The following is a 25427-nucleotide window of genomic DNA, read 5'->3' on the forward strand; positions in this document are numbered from 1 at the left end:
TTACTTTTTGAATCAGAGGGCTGTGATTTTAAAAGACGTTTCCTTTCAAAGGCTAATGAATCAGAACATTGATCGAAAAGAAATAAGGCCTTCTGTCTCTGTACATTTTCTTTTTTTTGCTACTGATGTTTTTCCAGTGGCAATGATTATGAAAGAAGTCAAAACTTTTTTTTTTAAATGTGAAGAATTTATTTTATTTGGAAGATAACAGAAATGAAAGGGGTCAGAAAAATTGACCATACAGATGATTTGCGACACAGGAAACGTTCAGACAGCAGCAGATGAGCCTGCAGTTACAGATGACTTTGGAAGACTTTACACAGCAGCAATGGGCCCAAGTTAAGTTCACAATGAGCATGATATCAGATGTGAGACATGCTAACAGACACAGAAGCATATACAGTACTGGTTCTTTTAAAAGATAAAAAGATAAGATCAAATTCATACCAAAGGAAGAGTGGACATAACGTGAGATGAGCTAACTACTACAATAAACAGGACACCGTGGGCAGATAAATGGCAAAAGATTCAAATTATAGTACATAATAAAATAAAAACCTCATGATGTGAATATCAGAAAATAATGTGACCAGTGGAAAATGTATAATGCTCTAACTTTGTAGTGATAGCAAGAACAACACAGTGAGAATAATTGTAAAGATCTCTGCAATGTGTCGAGGAGAAACAATGTCCTATATTTAAAGGTCAGGCAGGATGCTGAACACATTCTTTTACAATTTAAAACTCTGAAGGGAATTTTATATTTACAATGACTGAGGAGGAGCAAGACAGTGATGAAGACTTGACCAAAGAGCATCTGTCTGTTCAAAATACATTTTAAATAGGAGTCCCTAAGACAAGTGCTTTTAGCCCTTTTAAACCAAATAAAAAACGAATGGCACTTGTTTCCCACTGAAAAAAAAGTAAGTTCATGTTACATGAGACACTGCAGAGTATGAATTCTGATACATTTATGCACATTTGAGAGGAATATTGCCAGAATTCATCTTTCTGATTTAATAATAAACTTGTCCCCGTTCAGACTTTGTTTTTGCAAACTGCCTTCAGAATAACCAAGAACATAAACTCCCCTCAAGTCCAGCAATCACTGAACCAATTAACCAGAAAAACTGTTCATAATTCACTGATAACATCAATTTGTGGTATTCAATCCCTTCCACTGTCTCGGTTTCGTTACCTTTATAGCTATCGTGAAACTGTATTACTCACATATGTGACGTGACTCACCACACACAGTAAAGAAAAACTTCAACCGGGTATTTCTCCATTAAAAAAAGAAAAATAATCAAACTTAACTCATCTGCCAATAATGTTGAACCTAGACTACATTTTATATCACAACTGTCATTTTAACAGAACTTCCTGTTAACCAAAAATGTATTATTTAACCTATTAGACACTTAACAAAATATGTATCTATATTAAAGTCTATCACTCTAAAGACGTCCTGTATTGTTAATAAATATTTATCACAGCAAAACATATTAAATTCATTACATAAAGGTACAGTACCTTCAAGTACACTGGTATCAATTATTCAAGTAGGTGTATTTAAATAATTTGTAAGGCAATCACAGATCATACCTTGATATCATAAATTAAAATATTACAAAACAATAAATAATAATGGTCTGTGTATCACCCTGATTAAAAGCTATAAAAAGAATGGTATTTTACACTTTTCTAGTAAAACAGTAAAACCAATAAAAAGTATGTTTTATTTTCACTGCATGAGGCAGCTAGTACTGGGAAGAAAGTCCTGCACATAGGTAGCGACAGCTTTGGAGAGGTACGTCATGGTGCCATAGCTGCCACTAGGGGCGCTGTCATAGAAAAACGTGCAAATTCCAGTGGCCGGATCCTGCTCCAGAAAAAACTCACTGGCTCCGAGGGCTTTCTGAAACACACAGGGAAAAGACACAGGAGCTCAGAACCCCCTAAATTTCTAAAGAGAACAGCAGACGTTCTCCTGGCAAACAATTCCTCTGAAAATGAATAATGTTCATATCAGCAGCCATATCACTCTGCAACTCACAACTGGCAGCCCACTGAAGCTCAGCAGGTGTGAGGCTGGTCAGTACCTGGATGGGAGACCTCCTGGGAAAAACTAAGGTTGCTGCTGGAAGAGGTGTTAGTGGGGCCAGCAGGGGGCGCTCATCCTGCGGTCCCTGTGGGTCCTAATGCCCCAGTATAGTGATGGGGACACTTTACTGTAAACAGGTGCTGTCCTTCGGATGAGAAGTAAAACCAAGGACCTGACTCTCTGTGGTCATTAAAAACCCCAGGGCGTTTCTCGAAAAGAGTAGGGGTGTTACCCAGGTGTCCTGGCCAAATTTCCCATTGACCCTTACCAATCATGGCCTCCTAATAATCCCCCTCTATGAATTGGCTACATTACTCTGCTCTCCTCCCCCTTGATAGCTGATGTGTGGTGAGTGTTCTGGCGCACTATGGCTGCCGTCGCATCATCCAGGTGGATGCTGCACATTGGTGGTGTTGGAGGGGATCCCCATTACCTGTAAAGTGCTTTGAGTGGAGTGTCCAGAAAAGCACTATATAAGTGTAAGCATAATAATAATTATTATTATTATTAAATTAAGAACGACTACAGGTATTCTCACAAATATAAGAACAGGTCCCTTTTCACATGGTTGTTTCACATTACAGGTTGAGCTGTAATCATATTTATATAGACAATGCTGTCTTTCTTAAAAGACAGCATTAACTAAAAACAACATTAACCACCAAACTGAGTGAAACTGATCTAAACAAAACAAGTTATTTGACTTACTAATAACAAAAATAAAAAGCTGAACTGTTCATTAGGTACTTCATGCAAGGTACAGTACGTACTGTACATCTCTTAAACTTAAGAGATGAATTCTAACTGTGTCAGTAAAGTGGCCCTTTTATAACAGAAGAATCATAATCATTATTATTGTTTTGTCCCAGATATCCAAGACGCTACCTTGGATATCTGGGATATCTAAACTGCTTGTTTCGGTTATGTGGTGATGTTTGCAGAAGTGCTCAGAAGCTTTATGTACTGTATATTATGGGGGTTCTGCATCAAGCAACAGTAGGTAGCAGTCTAGGTGAAGAGGTTGACTTTTCATTGCGGAAAATAGAGCTTAGAAATGTAAGAAATTACAAATGAGCTACCTCCTGATTTTTTCCAATAGAAAATCTGAGATTACAGGGGTCATACATCCTCAAAATACACAACACCCAAGGTACTAGCACCCAAACTGGCAACATCTCCTTTCTTCTGTTTTCTTTTTCTTGAAGGTGTATGCCAAAGTTTAGGCACCCCGGGCCAAACTGTATGTATCAGTGAAAAGAAGTTGACACAACCTTTGAGTGGTGCAGACTTAAAACATGACATCTGTCTGCAAAGTTTAAAGCACAATTAGCATTTAGAGTTTTGTAGATATCTGAAATAACAAAACAGTGAATATGGCACTTTTGCATACAACTGCATGTTCCAATGTATTACAGCTCACAAGCTGAGGTAAACATGATGACTGAGATCACACTCCTGACACTGTCGAGCAGAGTGGTCAAGCAGGTAGAGACCATGTGACACCGGATGCTCCATGTGCTGCTCTTGTGTGTGCGTGTGCGTGTGCGTGTGGGAGGGAGGGGGGTGGCAGTACCTGGTCTTGGCGGAAGAGGTCGTTGGCCATGTGGACGATGCGGTCGATATGGATGATACCTCCAATGCTCTGAACCTCCATGTCAGCTACTAGCGTGAGCACCAGGATGGCCTCTACCAGGAGCTGCCTGTACTCCGGCTGGGGGACGTGGTTCAGTACTGATTCCACATGCACCGCAAACTTGATCTCACACGCCGTCATCTGGAGGGAGAGGAATGCACCGCCACAAGGGCTGTCAGCAGCTGAGGGGGCAGCTATGCGCACGGTTTCTGCAGTGCGTTAACTCCTGTTTGTAATAACAGTAGAAGGGCAGGTGTGTCGGTGTGTTTTGCTTTCATGAACATGAAAGCAGCCTTCAAAAGGGACTTTTTAACCATAAACGGCCACCATGAAAGACAAAAACAACTGAAGCAGGTGTGGAGGAGTCTGTACTATGAAAACTTAAGAAAACAGGACTAAGCATCTTGTATATTCACACTTAACACTTTCAGCTCAGGAACAGTTTTCCTTCAGATGGGCAGATAAACACAGGTGTGGATTACAACAATCATAAAAAGCATCTAAAAAAACGAACTTGGGTAACTTGTTGATTCAGGAGGGTTAGGAAAGACGAACGTACCTCTCGAGTGGTTGAAGAAGGCAGTACATAGCCATCAATGGACAAACCATGACACTGAAACAGTAACATTGCATTATTTTAAACTTTTACCATTTAAAATGATACTACCAGTGTCTTAAGGACAATGTTCTTGAACTGTGCATTGCAGATTAAAGGGGAACTGCAGTCCCAATTTCTCAGACTGGTTATTAAATCATGGTAACAAAATAAATTCATTGACGTTTTAGCAACATTCTACAAATTTCGAAATAAGCACAAAATCGTGAACTTAGTGAAAGTACTGTAAGTCGCCACGTTGTTGCAAACCCCTGGGTTTGCCACCGGCGAGAGTAAAAGTTCCCATGAATTGTGAAGTGATGCGGCCCTTCCTGCTCACTAGTCACCGTAATGACTAATGTAATGCGAAGTACAAGTGAATAAGTACAGGTTGAGCAGCAGACATTTCACTGCAGAAATGTTCCAATGGGACCTGCACGCAGAGTTAACAACTAAGTAGTATTTGTTGGCAAAACCATCACGAAATCAAGAGCAATATATATGAATATGGGGCATTGCACACCAGGAAATTTTGTCTATTTTGTGAATTGTGAATGTAAATTGGAGGTTTTTACAAGTTACTGTGTTTTTACGTTTTACTTTTACTGAGGTTTGAAATGCATCAATGTTGATTCTTTCTAACCCCCAATTATAAAAACAGCTTTGCAGTTCCCCTTTAAAAAACAACTGTAACTTTTTAAACACTCATTGGCTAAAACAGTCCTACTAAAATCCTCGCCATTATCTCGTAATTATGAGAAAATTATCTCATAATTCCGAGGTCGTAATTTTCGCGTACTTTCATGCGATAGCACAATTGTCATACTGTATAATACCAATTTATCGCTACGTGCCGACTTACAGTTTTAAGCAGTGGGACTGACTGCACATATAACTGTTCATAACAGAACCATCAAAAGTGGTCCTCATGCTTATAATGATTCTTTTCACATTTGCTAAAAAAATTGCAAGATTTCATTATGACTAAACCCCAGTCGAAAGTAAATCCATACGAATTCTGCAGCGCTGGACACTGACACGACCATTAAACCGAAAGTGCCAGTCAAGTTCACAGTAGCTTCAAGATGCATTCAGAATCATTGCCATCTCGGAATTACGAGATAAGGGGGATTTCCCCCCCCTTGGTGGCAGCAATGTGCTTCCGTACTCCACTGTATATAACACACAATTTTAAAATGTAAGGATGGAGGAAGCAGAAAGGATGCAGAATGCCTGTGAGGAAGAAGTCCGTCTCCACGCCGCTACGCACCTTCTGCAGGATCTTCCACACCTTCTGGTAGAAGCCCATGGGCACTCGGTTAATGGCCCCGTCCAGACGCCTCCTGCGCAGCCACTGCCCCTGTCGCTCCTCCCAGTGCAGGTGTGGGGCTCCGGCGCCCGTGGGAGAGAGGGTGCCGCTGGGGGAGGAAGGACTGCTGCACCTCTGAAAGACAGGGAGGTCATCATCACCTGCAAAACCGATCTGATGGCTTTGTTTATTGCAACCTCATAAGTATCTCCAAATGCTACAAAGGAAATGGACACTGTTGTCGTTCTTCCCCTTTGATCTCCTCAGTGCAATGCGACTGAGACATGGAAAATAAGATGCGCCGGAGAAAAGACATTCTAATGCTAAGCCGAGCTGCAATAAAACTGGTTAGTGAACGCTGGTATAACCAATTCAGTTAATGAAGCATGGGTTAGATTTCAGATTGCACAGGTACACTGTGAAATAGCTGTTAAGGTCATTTGCTGTGCATGCAAGTTTCTCTTTTATGGTAATGTTGCGAACAGGCCAAGTAACCTAGTGATTCAAGAAACAACTGTGCTTGATGACGGAGAAATACATTCTTAAGAGATGCTGCAGTGGAATAGGTACAGAAGTGTATAGGCACAAATTCAAAATAAAAATGGGTTTTCAGATCTGTCAAATTTGACTCAAACTGTGTCCTCTATATTACCAGCTTCTTCGTTTTCTACTTTAACCAGGACATCTAATTGATGATAGAAATGATACTTTGCTTTTTTTGCATACTGTTGAAATTAGCTTAGTTTTTACACAATCCCTGGTTCACTGCAGGAAAGGGAAATTAAATAAAGAAGGGGACAATTCTCATCCTGGTTTTGGCGAAGTGAGGCAGCTCCATAGACATGTCACGCCTGGATAGTTTATTCTCAGAGACACAGCTCCAACAAATCACATCACTGGGCAGGCTAGCAATCACTAAGAGAGCACTCTGAATGAAAGCCAAGGAGACAGGCAATGATTCACAGCATATTGTTTCCCTCTGTAAATGTTAATGCAAGGAGCAGCTCTCTGGAGCAAGCTTGCGGAGCTAAATCCATCTCCTGCATTTGTTGTTGTGTGAGGAAAATGCTTTTTAGCCAAAAATCTGACTGGTGGACAACGGTGCCACCATAAATCAAAATTACTCCACCTGTCTAGCACCTTTTTCTAAAATGAGAGATTTTCTTTGCCTTTCTGTTTTCAGAAATGTTACTTCACTACCAAAAATGGGTATCTTGCTTTTCCTTTTTTAAAAATTGGTAATTCGATTTTATTATGGATCTATTCATTTTGAAATTACCAGGTGCTTTAAGACAAGCTAGGGTAGACAGGCTAGGGAGTTTTAGCTATAACTCTGGTTTCTCATCAGAATAACAAGGAGGTGCAGACACGCACCTTCAGCATGTCCACCTGTAAGAGCCATCCATTTGGCTCCGAGCTCTGCAGTGTCCTCCCAGGACAGCTAGCTCCAGGTGGAGGAGTGGTACATTTCTTTCTCACATCACTAGAAACTTGCCAGCACCTGGCATGTGACAGGAGCTGCTGTTTCACCAAAAAGCTAAAATGAGCCAGACTTTAATAATGCTCAGCCCAGCAGTGCCCTGCCCATGAGGGGCACTTGTTTGAGGAAGGCTGTATACAGTCGGCCTATGACATCACCCAGTCTTGAACAAGTGGTGTCAGAGCAACGAGAGCAGAGCTCGGTCAGCCCTCTAAACAAATGCCCTTCCTGGCTGAGCCACGCCCTGCTTATTCTGAATGAACAACTACAGACAGCTTACAAAAAGGCATGGCATAGTGAAGGAAATTGACCTCCCCCATTTTGTGTTTTCCCACCTGCTCACAGCCCCCACACTCCCTGTGTCACAGAGTTGGGCATCGTACACACTACTGACCTGATGTGCAGTAGCACCACACACACTGTTCCGCTGTGAGCCATTGCTGATCGGCAAATAGACACTGCCGTGCAATATCTTTGACACAATCGGTAGTTACAGATAGCCTCACCTAGTGTTTTTTGCTCTTGATAAAGCTCAGATTGGGCGAGGAGCAACGTTTAGGATCTTTAATTCACATTGATCAGAATCTTTAAAAACTTAACCACAACTGAAGCTACACTATACATGAGCAGTCTAATACGAAGTTTTGTAATAGCTAATCCTATCAACTCTTACTAACTAGGATGGGTGTCATCAACATTCCTGCTCTGTAAAGCTAAAAGGCTACTTTTTGTATTGAGAGAAACAGATGTATAAATATAGCTGTTATCTGAAAATGAAATGGCTAATATTCCTTTAACGTCAAATTCTTTATTTTAAAAAAGGTAAACATATATGTTAATTACGTCAAATCGATAAAATGTTGAATTGGAAATGTGTGCATAATGTGAGAAACTGCAGTTTAGTTTAGAACTGTATCCTGTGAGGTGATTTGGACAGCCATGCAGTCAACACATAACAATCACATAACCAAAACCCAAAAAAGGAGTGAGAATTATAAAAACAAATTAATCAGCACTGTCTGAAATAGGAAAAAAAAAACTAAGGAACCCACATGCAAAAAAACAGTGAGTAAAGTTTGGGATGGACCTTAGAGAAGGAAACTTATCTTGTGATTTATTTATATCTTAAGGGCAGTGTTTCGTATTTTCAGTGTTTATCTTAACATACCCTCCTTTAAAATCGAATTATCTGTCATTGCTTCTTCTCTCTATATCAATTTAACAGAACGTATTCACTGCCCTCTGGGTATACAAATGTTTTTAATTAGAAATATTTAAAATATGATAGTTCTGATTATTGTGCCCTACACATGAGCCACATCTTTATGCAAGTTGTTGTAGGAGGATGGAACAAGCTACCCAGCCACATTGTTAAAGTCAATACCTTTGCTTCTTTTTAAGAAATAGCTGGATGAGATGCTCAGGTGGATCAGCTATTATAAAAACTTTTTAAGGTCTTACTCACACCTCTCTTCAGTTGGAGGAATATAGATGGGACATCTAATCCAACATCTTAACAAAAATAAATGTCTATCTGTATCTGGATTGAAATGCAAGTCAAGAGCCTAGTGATTAGTGATTAGCATCAGTTGTGAACTCTGCTCAATCAGATAAGCCCAATCACTTAGCAGCTCTGGTGGGAAGCTAATAGCATCTCAGGCTTTATAATGACCAGTCTTGGTGTTTTTAACTGAGATATTAAATCATCCAACGGCATGTTTAATGGGACGTTACATGGCAAAAAATAAAGAAAACAATTTACACTACTGATGGTTTGTTCTAGACACTACTAGGTGGTGCATTTTCATGGTTTATTTCAGACCACTGCTGCCTTTAAACTTGCAATGAACTTTGTGCGCAAGGTTTAGTGTCTTATTAAGTCTCAATTACAGAAATATCAAAACAAGTTAGCAGATTTTGCAGATAGTATTCTGTGACAAGACATGGCGAGTTGTCTCCATGTTAAAATTTGTCAGAAATATAAACAATATTAAATGGGTGTATTCATTGTTATTTGTGTAAAAGGCCTGCTGTATATAGTGGAATGTAGAGGGAGCAGTTAAGTCCTCAGTACTTCCTGTACACCTCAGTGAAAGCTAAACCAAGTCAAGGCAGGCAGATCTTGTAACAAATAATAACCAAAGAAAATGCACAACCATCATTATTCTTTTCGTGATTGTTTTTACCGTTGACCGAGGAGACGTTACACTGCTGCCAATGGAATGACCACTGAAAAAGATCTAAAAACAGAAGACAAAAAAGAGACCATAAAAATACGAGATGGACAGAGTGAAACCAGCCGAGGTGAGGTTACAGGTCCGTCTGCCACCTGTCCCGGCTTGAACATGCTTGAGATCTTTTCCATTCCTACTCTGTCAGCCACCAAAGAAATTAAAACCATTTCACAATATTAGTGCAGGTTGAGGAAAATCTGTTAAACTGCTCCAATTAAACTAATAATCTGCCAAATTAGATCATTGGGAGTTGTGCTGAAATGAAAACCTGAAGGATTGCTGTAATTTTCAGAGTGTCAAAACAGACTCAAGAGGCACTACCAGACGTCAAATTTGAATATACTTTTTCACCCAGTTAATTTTTCTGGAAAAATCTGAGAGAAAACAAAACAGCACTTCACTGATTGAGCTGCCAAGGCAATGAACATACAAGTCTGCTAAGTCGACTTATAATACTTACACAAGCCTTAGTCAATAATCAAAATTAGAATTATAAAAATAGTTGATTTCTGCTGCTGTGTATCCATGTCACTCAGACCAGGTCCCATGTCTGCTCAGCAAATCCTTATTACTCTCTAAATGGAATCAAACCCCCTTTTATTTTTCCACTCTAGTCAATGTAGCAGGGTAAATAAAGTTAAGGGAACAAATGAAAAAAATGACAAAAGGAGATTAGTTTAATTTAAAACCAATTTCAATGTTTGTTGTATTTATGTATTATTCTCATACTGTCATAATGATATTTTGTAAGAAATATTTATCTTTGCTGGATATGATTTAATTTCCAATGGTTAACACTATATAAACTTAATTAGCCTGGCAATTAATCCATGTTGCTACACTGTATTATACAATTCTTCAGGGCTTCGCCAGCATATCAGAATCTAAAGGGATTTATTTTTTGTTGATTGTAGGTTTTAGTGATGTGGCTAATAGTATTAGGAGCTGCAGTTTCTTTGTGCAATGCAAATGAATAGCTAGTAGCTGTGGAGTAAGAAGGAAAAACATGCCCAAACAACACTTTAACAAACTCAACCTACACTCTGTGCCCTTGGGTCCTCCAGCTGGAATCAAAACAAAGGGACAGAAAATTAATCCAGGAAAAAAATACTGATAATCAGAAATGTTCAAAAGAACACATTTCATACACATTTTATACAGAACCTGGATGCAACAGAGCCTAACTGATGTAATTTCAGAGAAATAATACTTCCATATCTTCCGGGGGTGCTTCCTGTGGGACAACATTCGGTTACACCAAAAAATAAAAAATATTGGACCCAGGTCCAATGCAGTAACCATTAACTTAGTTGATTCAGGTGGCCACAATCACAGAGGACTTTAACTTGAAGCCCGGAAGGCTATGTTTTTGTGTGCTTATGATGCTAACAGAAAACTAGCCAGCTGATCTTGATAGATTAATATAAACAATTATTACAATATATATAAATATTGGAATTATATTTGTTTGCTATATTACTTGATAGAGTAATAAAAGAAATAACAATATATCCAAATATCTGAACTATATTTGCTTGCTGTTTGTTATGTTCTTAGTATAGCGTTGTCCATAAATTTACTATGACAACGCTCTGTCACACAAATCAGTCTTCCACTTGGATACTTAAAGAATCCCCACAATGGTTGAGCCTCACTGACCACTCTCTGTTGCTTTGTCATCTGAAGGTGGGCTTATGGGCCTACCTGCTTCATTTCACTCTTGAGTTTGCTGATCCCCGTGCGCTCCGTCTTGGTTGCTCCAGTGTGGCCCAGTTCATGGATTGATATGGCTGGGCTGGTGGCAGATGATTCGACAGGCCGCACTTTGGAAAAAGATAGAGATAGGACAAACATGACAGCATTGTCTATCTTTTTAGATCTTTATCTGCTGATCATAAGGTACATTCATTTTAAATCAATTTGGGTATATTATTTAGATACTTCAATTAACTACACTATGTTTACTGTTATCATTATAAGATTATAATGGAAATGTGTAACCCTTTAAGTATTGCAAATTTCACTTTATGAGTACATAAGCTACAAACAATCAATTCTTAATAATTAAAATATTGATAAATAATTTCATTAGCACAGGTGAGTTATTCACACTGTATTAACACTATTATGGTTATTATATTAATAACTGTGTTTTTATATTACAGAGCATAAAGAACCATAAATAAAGTAACAATAAAGTGTTACTAGACCATTTTATTGTACAAATATTCTTCTTCACCAGTATTGAAAAGTTTTCTCTTTTTCAGTACAAGTAACACAAGAGAACCAGGACAACTAAACTCTTTAGCTTTGTTTTTCAATTTGCCGTTTTCAGTCATACTGAAGATTCTATAACCAGAGGGCTTAAAATTGAGGATGGTTTTAATTAAATACAGTGTGTATAACAAACAAGGCATTCTTTTGAAATCTTAAACACAGGTGGGTGACCTCCCTCCCATCGTAAGTGCCCTTGTGGAAAAAAAAAATGTTAATTACTGCTTCATAGACACCATGTTTTTCATAACAAAGGCAACACTCACCACTTCTCTCCACCCCAAATTCCTTCCCACTCAGGATATGATGAAGAAGGTTTTTCATGTCAGAAGGGCTCAGATTCATTAAACTTTCAGAAGCCTCTTCACCTGGAACAAAGAGGAAAATAAAAAACAAAAACAAAGCTACTGCATGTCTGCTTAGACAGAACGATGACAAACAAACAAGAAATTTAATTCCCAGTCATGAGTGGATCAACTGTACTGTGCTTTAACAAATACACAACAGCTTGCATTCTGGCTAAGTCTGTGACTAATCTATACAAGTTTTCTTCTCTCGGTGACGGGGAATGCTCACATTATGCTTCTTAAGCCTTGCTCCAACACTGAGGATTCATTCAGAAACGGAAAACAAGCTCAGACTGATCTCCACATGTACCATTTGATACGAACCAGATTTCAGATTGTTATTCTTCTCCATTTTTGAAAAAGGAACCAATACGCCCATTTATAACATGATCTTCTACAGTTCGTAACTGCACACCTTTTCTCTTGCTTGGCACGACATGCACACTACAGGCTCATGGGAGCAGAGCCACAGCCGCTCGCCCCCTCTCTGTGCCGAGTGTTTCTGGCCCCTCCGAGGAGGCGACGTACCCGAGCAGTGCAAACTACGGGCCAGCTCCGTGGCCATGACCTGTATGATGAGCCCGATCCTCAGCCTCAGCATGTCTCCGAACAGCGCAGGCTGAGACCTGATGTACATGGCCAGGTAAACAATGATCTCCTGGAGAGAGAGCAAAGCACACAGGAACGGCAGTCAGAACCCCTGCCTCACCGTCTTTCCTCCTCAGCTTCGGCTCCAGACTCACAGTTCGGGTGTCAGAGGTTTCATTTATGGTTCAGCATGTATTTCAATGAGAAAGATCTATTTTCTGTCTAAGTTTTTCTCATGCAACATTCTACAGAAACTCACTCCTTTTATTTGAGGTCACAGACATCACGGATATAGTCAATCTAGGCTTGAAATACAGGCTGGACTGTACCTGAGAGAGGACAGCAATGCTGATATCCTGCCCACTAGCTTCATAGATCAGTCTGTTGAGCTCCTCGGGGGGCAGGGGGCTGGTAACAAGCATTCAGAAAATATATATTTAAATCACATCTGGCCCACATGCACAGATATTGATGCTTCATGCATCATGCTATGTACAGTACAACATATTTATTGTTCCTGTCGTTTACATTGTGTGGTGTTGTCCTTTGTACATGGGCCAGATAAATGTACTTCAAGTGGGCCTTATGTAGCAAAAATTGATTATCCATTTAATGTTGGATCATTTTGATCAAGAAATGAATGAAAAAGAATATCCTTTTGTGTATTATTTGTTTTATTGGGTTCTCTTTATCTATTTTTATGACTTATCTGATCTAATTTGACCTAAGATCCTATCACATTTTAGGTCACATTTATGCGGAAATTCAGAAAATTCTAACATTTCTAGCACCACTGTACACACACCTCTTGCTAAGTGACTGCTTAATTTATACTAATTTGTGCTACAAAGAAACAAGTATTTTAGTATTTCTAGAACTACTGCTATTGCTCTTTGGTAACAGCTTCTTATTGTACAAATCGAACAAATCAATCATATTGGGTTGTGATTTAGAATTGCAAATCAACATCTTCTGTTGAACCACACAACATTATTTTTCTTTTCTGTGAAAACATATTTACAAGACTCTTATCGCTATGTTCACAAACCACCTTTTGAGATCATAGAAAAATGGAGCGAGCAGTGTTTGTTGATTCAGTCACTGAGCACGCTTCAAAATTTGGAGTAAGTGTGTGTACAGGGTTCCCTGTGTCAATTTCATTGCGAGACACAATCTTGGAAAACTACACTGTAGATTAATCACAAATTCGAACAGTGAACAGGGGGCTGTGAAGAGATAGAGATAGAAAACCACAGGTAGCGTTGTGTATGCAAGACTGTTACAGTAAACATGACCAGGGGCGCCTGTTTTGTGTGTTGGCTACTCGGGCTCTGACAAGGTGGAAACCGAATCATGGTCAAAATTTGACACATGGATTGAACACGTGGGCTTGATAAGTTGGACTCATGAGTTTGACACCACTCTCTTACGCTGTTATGACTTTCTCCCGGGGCTCCGGAGGCAGACCCACTGTCAGCTGCTTGTGGTGTGAAATGAGATCGGTGCAGGCCTGCAACAACACAGACAAGCACCCAATTGGTATCATCCAATCATATAATAAACATGGGGGCTTCGGTACATCAGTAGGATACGTTTCAAAACTAGCTTCTCTTCAGCTCGGCTAGAGATGGTTTCTCCCATTTCTAATTTTTCTCCCCAAACTGTGACTGTGAGACAGAAAATGAGGTAGAGAAGATTCCAAAAAAACGGCGGTATGGTTTTCAGGGCGGTGAAAAGAGCTCTCACCTCTGCCAGCACTTCCACTCTCTTGCGCAGCATGCCCGAGATGTAGCGGATCAGGCCCCATTCCTTACAGCTGCCAGCCTTGCCGTAGAGCTCGTTGAGCAGGCTGTGCACCGTCACCCCACTCTGCCCTGGCAGCTTCACATCCCAGCCCGGGCCCCTGCACGGCAACACAGCCCCTCTGAGAAAGAGCCGCACTGGTCTCAAAGAGACACAAATTACGGCAAGAGGCCTTTCATCGGCTGTCTGCACCTAACTGACGGTTTAGTGGTCAAACGCTTCAAATGCTTTAGCCAGCAGCCATATCACCCTGCAACTCACAACTGGCAGCCCACTGAAGCTCAGCAGGTGTGAGCCTGGTCAGTACCTGGATGGGAGACCCCCTGGGAAAAACTAAGGTTGCTGCTGGAAGAGGTGTTAGTGGGGCCAGCAGGGGACGCTCACCCTGCAGTCCATGTGGATCCTAATGCCCCAGTATAGTGATGGGGACACTATACTGTAAACAGGTGCCGTCCTTCGGATGAGACGTAAAACCGAGGTCCTGACTCTCTGTGGTCATTAAAAATCCCAGGGGGTTTCTCGAAAAGAGTAGGGGTGTAACCCCGGCGTCCTGGCCAAATTTCCCATTGGCCCTTACCAATCATGGCCTCCTAATAATCCCCATCTATGAATTGGCTTCATTACTCTCTGCTCTCCTCCCCACTAATAGCTGATGTGTGGTGAGCGTTCTGGCACACTATGGCTGCCGTCGCATCATCCAGGTGGATGCTGCACATTGGTGGTGGTGGAGGGGAGACCCCATTACCTGTAAAGCGCTTTGAGTGGAGTGTCCAGAAAAGCGCTATATAAGTGTAAGCAATTATTAATTATAATTATTAAATAATGGAGGATCAAACCACACTTTCCACAGCGGTTTCAGTCCATCAGGACAGGAGAATCTCTGCGTTTCAGCATGTATCAACATACTATAAATATGCTAAAGTATATACTATACTAGAACATGTTTAACTATACTACACACTGCAGTTGTCTGTAGCTTTATGTATTTGTACAAGCTTAATAACTATCCTTAACCCGGCTCAGAAGGGCTTTTCAAATAGGAAGAATGAAACAGAAACCAGGCCTAGGAACACTGTAACATACTGTATTTACTCAGCATTGTTGTTATTCTTTTATGGTTGTCTTCAAATAGATTGCTCTTCTCTCCGTAAGGCACCTACCCATTCAGTTGCTCAGAGCCTCATTACTTACTTTATGACATAGAGGATGTAGAGTATGTCTGCCTGGTCTTGTAGAGTAGGACACTCTTTCAGCTGCTCCACAAGGGATTCACAGTCCACATTTCCATGGGCATCACGGGGCAGGTGGAGGTCAGAGCTAGGGTCCTGAAGGAACAAACGTAATCTGTCCTCTATTACCCTATCGCATTCCTCCACCAAAACTGAATTCTTCTGAATCTTAAAAAAAGAGATTTACCCCTAGGGTACCTGAAGGGGGACTCTTATTGAGCCACTGTTGAGTCTAGACAGTTCATGAATCATTAATCTACAGTATTACCGGCCTGATGTGGCCAAATAGATGGGCTAATTATTTCCTTTTCGCGAGTCATCTCTCTTATCTTTGCCTCTTCATACATGGAGAGAACTCTCAGTCACATGCTGTCATGTGGCCTTCTAGGACATTCAGGAACATTTTGAAAAAATGTATAATAGCATAAAATGAAATTATTGCTTTATTTCTGGTTTGTTAATCTCAATAAAATTCTAATGTTATCAGTTTACTAAAAGAATGATTGCCTTGATAGTTTTCATGTACTGAGGTATTGTGCCATAAATACGAGTGATATATGACCACACATATGGCACAGCCATATGCAGTACATACTATAGCCACAGACCTTGGCATGGTGTGAATGTGGTACTTCCAAAAGGTTCAGAGACTTGCGGTGTCTATTCATGACTGGAGCAGTTGGCAAATACATGGAGACTTCTGAAAGAAAACACAAAGAAATAACTATCAAAAGAGCAGCATGACACAGAAGTGCATTGCTGCCATCAGAGGAAAAAAAACACTCCTGAGTTATCTCATCATTATGAGATAGTGATGATCATTTGACTGTATGAACAACCTGTTACATTGTGCAATGACAACACCTACAAGCTACCGATAGCTGAGCTGGAACTTTGGGTTTTGTGTTCCTGACAATGTGCAGCTCTGCAAAATGGACTTACTTTTACCTGGGGTTTATTCATGATGAAATATTACAGTTTGTACCTCATGTGAACACAGTTTTAACCACACGTATCCTTAAACAAGAATCAATTCCATTGCTGAAAACTGAAAGTCAGTTCATGATAATGCAGGCATTGTATGACAATTGTGCTCTTTAATGTGAGCATCACACACAGCAAAAGATAACAATAATTATAATCTCTTATAATCTTCTCTATTCAAGACTAGAAAGGTTCAGTTCCTTCAGTCCGTCAGTGAAGGAGGTTCACTTAAGCCCTGGAATGTACATTATCTGGTTGCTCTCCTTTGGACTGATTCTAGAGAACCACACTCAGGCCACGTCACTGCTGTCCAAAACATCTAAGAAGGTGGTTACGCTAGAGCTAATGGTTTCATGGGAAGACTGGATGGAGGAGGCCAGTGAAAGGAAGAGGGCCAAAGATGAAGACCTGGATAATCTGTGCCATGGGAAGTGGTGGAAATCACAGAGTGAGCCTCTCAAGGTGGACTACAGAGAATTTGCAGGGCAAGTAGCCTAGCCGATGCTCTTCCCTGCTCTTTGCAAGCTTACTGGGCACCTGGAGACCCTGGGCCTTGGCCACCATGGACAGGATGTCTCGAGTGGTGTGCTCCGCGCTGAACACATGCTGCTGCCCCGGCCGGGGGCAGATGGACGGGAGGTGGGACTTCTGAACTGTACTCTGGAGCAAATGGTCGATGTATCGATCCAGCTCATCTTTTGAGTTATCTGAAGAGGGGGAAAAAAAACACTCCTCGTTTGTTCCGATCATTTCTTGCATGTGAAACAAACGTATACTGCCGGATTTCTATAAGGTCAAAAGTCATCTTTGGGCATCAGTGCAAACTGTACCGAACAAGGGATTTTCAAATACAATTTGCAGTTTTATGTTAGTGGAAGCACTACTTTACAACAACTTTAAAATGCATGTCAAGTGCCATGAGATGACATTCTTCCACCCAATGTATTCTAACCCGAGATTATATCATGTGGCTTCAAAGATCACTTGCTTTAGTTCAGCTCAGCCACATCAAGATAGAAAAAACCCCAAAGTGGATTTTCAGTCACATCATGCCATGAGATGACATTCTTCCACCCAATGTATTCTAACCCGAGATTATATCATGTGGCTTCAAGGATCACTTGCTTTAGTTCAGCCCAGCCACATCAAGATAGAAAAAAACCCAAAGTGGATTTTCAGTCACATCAAGTGCTCTAATAACAGTTTTGATAAACTGTGGGATGTATGCTGGAGAAAGCAGGAAGTGGCTGTAAGAATGAAGGGTGAAAGTAATATTAGTAATGAGAGAGGACAGGATCACATAAGTAAATTAAGGATCATTATGGATTAATTTTAAAGGCACTCTGAGACACTCCAGTAATAACATGGGGCTTTGGGTGCTAGCCTCTTCACAAAAAGCAAAAAGAGCGAAAACAAGCATGGTACTTCACTCTGAACAGATAGTCTCACTGTTAATTGAGAAATCCCAGGTCTTGGCCAGGATCACTTGATGCAGGACACTAGTAACAACCAGTACTGTTTCCACTGAACAGCTATGAGCTGACTGAACCCAGGGCCACCACCCTGCATGCAGTCTAGTGCTGCTGCTTGGTTCTTTATTTCTTTCCCAGGCTCTAGTGAGGAGCTCCAGCAGTCATTATACTTGACAAGTTACACAATAAATCACCACTGGCAGGATGGCCATTGCAGACAGTAAGACTGTAATTGAAAACGCAGCTGTAGGAACACCACAATGTTTTTTTAGAAATAAAAATTATTTTGTCATTAGCATCTCTAATGCTTACAGTGACTGTTTTCTACAGACACACATATGGCAATGGAACGCAGCATAAAACATTTCTGTGTTTTGCTTTCTGCTGTACATACAGTCTACAGAGACACCGTTTTGAATGGACAAGGTGAAGTTTGGAGTTCACTGGCCAAACAGTCGCTATGTGGAGCAGTACCTGTGTCGACGCACTCCTGCGGGTCCTGCACGTCTTGGTACTCTTCACCACTGACGCTGTCGCACTCGTCGTCCTCCTCCAGCAAGGCCTCGTCACAGTCTGTGTCCAGGAAGCTCAGGTGCGTGTGGAAAGAGGTGGTGAGGAAGCCGGACAGCTGGCCTGCCTGCACCCTGCATGGGAAGCACAGCAGAGTGGGGGGCTCACTCACGGCCTACCGGAAAATCATATCCATTATTTCGCATGGGAAATAATTCCCAGCTTAAATGTCGAGTTGCTTAATATCACCATTTTTGAGTCCCCATTAACAATGTTCAATGGGGAACATTTAGTATTCATTTAATCTGAAAACATCGATTTCCTTGATTTTGGCAATAAAATCTTCCCAGAACTAAATCGGCAGTTGGTCTTCAACCAAAAATATGGCAATCGGCTATTTGACACTGGTAGTGAGAGGACCTTAAACAAGGTATCGCTACATTTGCGCAACATACTTCTCCATTTTACAACCAACACACCACCTGCTGTGAAACTGGTACAGATCTCAGGCACATGTTTAACTCACTACTCTGTGTTTCACATCACTGCTTTCCTCTGAGTTGCAGTGTGCGTTTTCTAAGAGCGACCAAGCTGCTATTTTGGAGCACTCATTATTTCAGTGCTGTGAAAGCAGGAAGTGCCCTAATGCATGCATGTCTAAGTAATTAGGGGAGCTCTTTCAAAGTCAGGCATCATGACATTTTAGAAGCCCTGGTACGTTTTAATGAAGCGCCCCCAAGTGGGATGCATGATTCTAGCCTGGGTCTTGGAAAGGAAATCCCTAGGCAAGGTTAAGTGGCAAAGGATGGTAAGTGAGTTCAGAAAGCCCCTGGGCTCTATAAAGATTAATCTACAGAGTATCTTGTTTATGATCAGTAACCTTGCTCCTCCAAAGTATCCGTCTTGCAATTTTCTGAGGGTGGCCAGTATGGCTGGATCAATATTCTCAGCACCTTCAGCTGGAAGAGACAAGAGATCATGGGTTGCTATAGTTTACTTCCACAGTAGTTGTCAGCTTTTGCACAGGATCCTCTTAATTCTCATCACAAGAATTGCAGGTCTACAAAATCAACATTTCCATCAGCAATACACAAAATACATGACTTTGTGTAACACATCAACGTGCACAGCAAGTTCAAACCAAAATGTTTTATTAAGAAAAATCTCAGCAGTTCCCAACAGGCTCAATCACTGAAGATGGAGCACTGTTTGCATCTAATGATGGCAGCAGAATGAATTATGAAATGTATAGAAATATTGCCAGGATAGACTCTGGCTCCCCTGTGATACTCTATGTTGGATAAATTGGTTAAAAACTGGATAGATGGATGCTTATGTAGAAGAAAATGCTATCATACTAATTAGATGCAGCATGACGATGACCCATAATATACAGCCAGTGCAAGTTCATCAGGAGAAAAAACAGTGGAAACCTTAAATTTCCCAAGACAGTCACCAGATTTATATCAAAATGAGCATGCATTACACATGCTGAAGAAACACAAATTAAACCAGAACACCCTGAGAATAACCTCTCAAACAATTACAGAAAAGGTATGGCAAGTTCAATGAGTCACAGGTACCTTTATGCAGTTATTGGTTCAAATGGATATACAACCAAATACTGACTTTTACTGAAGGTTTTAATTTAAAGGGGAACTGCAGTCCCAATTTCTCAGACCAGTTAGTAAATCTCTGTAACAAAATAAATGCATTGATGTTATAGAAAAATGTTAAATTTCAAATTAAGCACAAGATTGTGAACTTTGTGAAAGTACTGCAAGTTGCCATGTTGTCACAAACTCGCATTCAAGTTCCCACGAATTGCGATAAGATGTGACCCTTCCTGCTCACTAGTCTCCATAATGACTAATCCAATGGGATGTACAAGCTAATTAAAAAAGGTTGTACAGAGGACATTTCATCACAGAAATGTTCTAACATAATATGCATGCAGAGTTAGCAAGTACAGTAAGTAATATTTGTGGGCAAAAGCAATATTTCTATTAATTTCGATTAAAAGCGATGTATTGAAAAGCCTGCTCATAACGTTACCGGACATTTTGCTGCCTCGTTCTGAATCGTGCGGTGCATACCTGGAAATTTCATCTATTTTGTGGTGTAAATTGGAGGTTTTAGAAGTCCCATATGTGTACATTTGACTTTTATTGTGGTTTGAAATGCACTCATCAATGCGGATTCTTTCTAACCCTGAAATACGAAAATAGTGCTGCAGTTCCCTTTAAAAAATACCTATATTAATGGTCATCATTGATCCAACATATTTGGAATGTATGCATGGACTGACCAATATAGAACTTGCTACACTGTACTTAAAATCCGTATTAATATCATGATTGCAAATACGAATTGCTTGACTGTAAATGAAAAATATGAGTTCTGACTTTGCAGTCCGAATGCAATTGGAAGTCACTGTACAGCCATAAGCGAGACAATAGAGAGAATGCTCTTCTTTCTTGGGCGGAAGGCTCTCTCACGTACGTACTGAGCATGCTGTGCGTGATGGGGAAGGTGAGTGTGGGCCGTCCGGTCATTCTCCAGCAAGATGAGAGGTAGGCCAGCTCTGTGCGCAACATCTCCACAATCATGTGATTGTCCAGGGCCAGGTAGAAGTGGTGTTGGTCAATGAACTGAGGAAAGGACAGACAAATAACTAGAATCATAACGCACCACCTATCTACTGGACTCATGCAAGCCGAGTTCTGTGACAGATGGTAAAAAGAAAGGGACAAAATTGACATTTCTAATTGGCAGTGAGCTTCAACTTCATACTGTATATGGTCAAAGAAACGAGAGTTCCAAGGTTTCTCTTTTTTACCTGCGGGGTGAATGTGTAGATACGGTTTCTTATAATATACAGCTTGGAGGTTCCCAGAACTCCAATGTGTCTATATGGCCGCCCACTCAACTGCAGTTTCTTGTTATTACCTAGAACAAACACAGAACACGAAGCACTGTGAGAACAGATGTCTATCAAGTATTTATATCCTCCACTGTTATTCATCTGCATCCATTATACAACTCCCTTACCCCACCCCCACAACAATAACACAGTTGCCATTTTAAAATTAGCAAAGGATAACCTTCTGTGACACGACATCCATCGGCCTGCAAAAATGTAAGCCCGATCTTAACATCCATTAAAAACAGCATGGCGAAATTCACGTTTGTTTTACGGGGAAAGCAATGCCCGTTGTTGAGTTACAGGGCTTCGGCATCGCTCAGTGCAGTGTGTTCACATGGCCCCTACCGAGCTTGACGTAGATGTGGCTGAGGATGCGGGCTGGCATGACGCGGATAGGGAGGACATCTGCCACCGTCTGGACGTCCAAGCCATTCTTCCGCAGCAGCGCCTGGATCTTCTCGGACTCTGCCACCAGGCACACTGAACACCGCACACACCCCTCGCGGTTAATTAGGACAGGGAGCATTCTTTGCATTTTACACAGAGAGTTTCAACCTGAAAGATTCCCCAGACTCTTGGCATACAGTACAGGGGGGGACCCATTTCAATCAGACTGTCAGAGCCACCATCACACACCAGCACTCCCTCTACACAGCAGATCGGAGGGGGGGGCTAAGAAATTGCTTCACCCACTGAATTCAGGGGGAACTTCAGAGAAGCCAGACAGTTCAAGCCCAGATCTTAACCAAGAGTTTAACACCCCTGCTCTGACATTTTAAAATCTTCCTTATACAGTACATGCTGAAAGAGTTTTAAAAAGTTCAATGAAAGTTTTTTACCCTGTTAAGGGTGTAATTCGAAGAAAAATCTTAGTAATAGCTGAAACTAAAGATCTAGCATGTCTTAATTGAAAATATGCACTTTTATTAAAACAGTCATAACCCTGAACCCTAGACATGTTAGTGAATTGTACAAGTGAAGTTCAAAGGTACCTAACAAACTTCAGCGAGACGCATTTGTAGTTAAAGCCGTAACTAGTCACAGACCTTGCACGACAACGTCGGGTTTGAAGGATGTTGAGAATCTTCTGTTCAGTGGGTCAATCTCTCCCGCCGCCAGAAATCCCTGTCAAGGGATGAAGAAAATGAGAATCTGGATGACATTAACACAGCTTTCACTCTTTCACTTTCCGTCAAAATAATTCCAACAAATAAAAATACAAAGCACAAAGTGAAGGAAGAACCTCATCACATGATGTTTGAGCATGTTGAAAATTCTGGGAAAGGACAGGCAGTAATGTAATACAAGAGAGCCTATGGTTTTGTATTTATCATGCACAATCATCAGGCAACAAACGTATTGCTGTTAACAGTTTAATTAATGTACCTCAATTTCATTAAGACTGTAAAAATGTTACACAGCTTGTTTTAACAGGTCAAACTAAAGCTCCTAAGACACTCTTTTATTCTCAGGTGTACAAGTTCACATGACCTGATACAAACTACCGGCTTAACTCAACTCTCAACTTTTGTGAGCTATTGTTGGCTTCACACACCCCTTTTCTATGCTCTATGCATAATTATAGCAATATAAGTAATAGGTGTATTCCATGCTGAAATGAGAAGAGAGAAAGCACAACATTTTGGCAGGTGAGAGCATCTCACCTAAAGAAGGTTTCACAGCCGAAACGTTGTGTTTTCTCTCTTCTCTTTTCAGCATGGAATTCACCTATTACTTGTTTCTTTGCAGACTACGCATGCTGACGCAGCTACCCACCTGAACTATTATAGCAATATAAATATACTTATGTGAGCACCACTGTTTTTTTAACCACTAAAACCATAATTACCGAATGAAAAATGACTTTTAAGCACATAAATAGTAGGGAGAGGAAGGACACCCATGAGGAAATGCTGAGAGGTCAGTAAGATAAACGTAAAATAAAAAAAAAAACTTAAATTAATTCCCTCAACAAATCACGTGGATACCAAGCTGCTTCGCTAAGTCACACTGAAGAGATGACATGCTGCTCTGGTACTCCAGCTAACTGCCTGTAGGTGAGGAGGCCTGCCCTAGGAGGCCAACAGCGAGACACCAGCAAGCACAGGCCTCACTACTGGCCCTCCGTGAGGAGAGTCGCTTCCTCTGTGTGTGTGGGTCTGCTTGGCTGCCTTTATAATCAAGCACAAATACGGAAACAGTTCTTCAGACAGCACCTTCGGCTCCCCACGTGTCCAACAGATGGAGAACAGCTTGGTTTAGCATTTCCAAACATGAGGCTTCCTGAAGAAGCTTTCTCCCACTTAAGGGGGCAATGTGCAGCTTCGCTAAGGATTAAGCTTATGATTCTAGTTCATTTTAAGAATGTAACCACCCATAATGTGCAGAAATCAGGAAAGCTTACAAATCGACAGTGTTTCCTCTTACAGAGTCCCAATACCCATATTATCATAGGTTTTCTTTTTAAGCAATGTAATTTACATATTTTAACACAGAGGTCTTGTAAGTCTGCATTTATAATGTGAGTAATTCCTTTACAATACCTGAAAGGCATTTAATCTAAAATCCATATATATCCATATTTATTGGTCAAAGGAAAGAAGAATGTCTAATTAAGTCTAAATTCAACTACACCTCATGAAAAGGAAATTTCAAGTTTCATGGGTACCTTGGGACTGGAGACAGTTTTATGGAGTACTGACCTAGATCACATAATTTGTGAGATCAGTTAAAGTAAAAATGAATATCTGAAAGGAAATAAAATAAGTATTTGAGCATGCCTGAATATGAGATTGATTCATTATCATTATTCATTATCTGCAGACACCAACAATCCATGCTAGTACACCAACAGAAAAGATGTCACAGTGCTTCTACATCTCATTATCTTTTATTAATTTTGTGTTTAATATTCACTTGAAATTTAATTAAGTGATCTGGCTTCTTGTGGGATCATGCAAAATAAACCCTGAAGTAACACCCGAGGTCAGACAGCACGAGAGAGCAGGAAACAGAACTGTACAAACCTTCATTACATCACCTAATAGACATTATCGCCCTCCTCCCAGCCTTGAAACAACTGTTCTATGAATATCCATTAAATCTCTTATTGAGGGCATCAGGATACGATTTCTGTTTTCTATATCTTTTTCTCCTCCATCTCAGAGCTGTGTTTTCCAACTCCAGTGCTGAGACTCACTAACACCCAAGCATTTTTCTTAATTTAAAGTTGGCTCCTGTCTACAAATACTGTGACCACACACAGGGGAGAATAAGAAAATGCAGGCAGACCTTCCCCCCCCCCAGTAATGGGTTGAGCACCAATTGAAAGAGGCAATCTGAAGAGTCCTTGGCTGGCAGTACTGCAAAACTGAAAGCACCCGGGAGGCACCAGGGGTCGCTGAAAACCCAGCTTTTTGAGCTTCGCAGTTTGGGGGATCCTAGTCACAGTCTCCAGCCAATAACCAAGGCTCAAGCCTGGGCTTTTACCGGCTGGATCGCTTTGGGAAGCCAAGGGACTCCCAGCAACACCCAACAGTTTAATTTCAGTAACTCCCCTATCCGGCATAGCACTGCATTTCAAAAGCACTGGAAACTCCCCATGGAAGCCATCCACCGGGCATAACAACTCTTTGAGAATATCAAATCATCTCTGAGAGTGGGGTTCTGGGAGACAGAGTTGTGAAGAAGCGCCAAGTCACTGTAGCCACTGCAGAAGCCTACCTCAGCCAGAAGGCAGCCCAGGATATACAGAGACTGGCCCCACATGTGTGGGAGCTTCCCACTGGCCACCCGATCCACGGTGTGCGGGTTCTGGTATTCCTCCTCCACCTGGCAACACACACACGCTACACAGTCAGACACACAGCGCTCGCTGCCTGGAAAACTCGCACGAGGACAACGTCACAAACCCCTGCAGTTTCTGTTCCTTGTGAAGTG

General features: G+C 41.0%; 1 protein-coding gene across 3 annotated transcripts in view; it reads right to left on the reverse strand.

Moving 5' to 3' along the window:
• Positions 1-165: 165 nt before the first annotated feature.
• The window catches only part of phka2 (phosphorylase kinase, alpha 2 (liver)), a 34405-nt gene continuing 9143 nt past the window's right edge, over positions 166-25427 (reverse strand). Inside the window, exons 13-34 of one of the 3 annotated variants that reach the window (XM_088599650.1) lie at positions 25212-25319; positions 22535-22613; positions 21834-21968; positions 21402-21511; positions 21069-21213; positions 19443-19521; positions 18527-18696; positions 17111-17287; positions 16205-16296; positions 15559-15692; positions 14311-14467; positions 13995-14074; positions 12894-12972; positions 12505-12634; positions 11896-11997; positions 11060-11178; positions 10396-10419; positions 9308-9361; positions 5603-5776; positions 4297-4350; positions 3678-3878; positions 166-1918 (exon numbers count right to left, since the gene is read on the reverse strand). In XM_088599650.1, the coding sequence (XP_088455776.1) occupies positions 1745-1918; positions 3678-3878; positions 4297-4350; positions 5603-5776; positions 9308-9361; positions 10396-10419; positions 11060-11178; positions 11896-11997; positions 12505-12634; positions 12894-12972; positions 13995-14074; positions 14311-14467; positions 15559-15692; positions 16205-16296; positions 17111-17287; positions 18527-18696; positions 19443-19521; positions 21069-21213; positions 21402-21511; positions 21834-21968; positions 22535-22613; positions 25212-25319 (2577 nt within the window). In that variant the 3' untranslated portion in view covers positions 166-1744. The remainder of the gene's footprint in view (positions 1919-3677; positions 3879-4296; positions 4351-5602; positions 5777-9307; positions 9362-10395; positions 10420-11059; positions 11179-11895; positions 11998-12504; positions 12635-12893; positions 12973-13994; positions 14075-14310; positions 14468-15558; positions 15693-16204; positions 16297-17110; positions 17288-18526; positions 18697-19442; positions 19522-21068; positions 21214-21401; positions 21512-21833; positions 21969-22534; positions 22614-25211; positions 25320-25427) is intronic. The other 2 variants (XM_088599658.1, XM_088599669.1) reach the window with 2 other exon arrangements.

The sequence above is a fragment of the Lepisosteus platostomus genome, chromosome 2 (assembly GCF_059453375.1).
Source record: "Lepisosteus platostomus isolate fLepPlt1 chromosome 2, fLepPlt1.hap1, whole genome shotgun sequence".
Classification (NCBI taxonomy): Eukaryota; Metazoa; Chordata; class Actinopteri; order Semionotiformes; family Lepisosteidae; genus Lepisosteus; species Lepisosteus platostomus.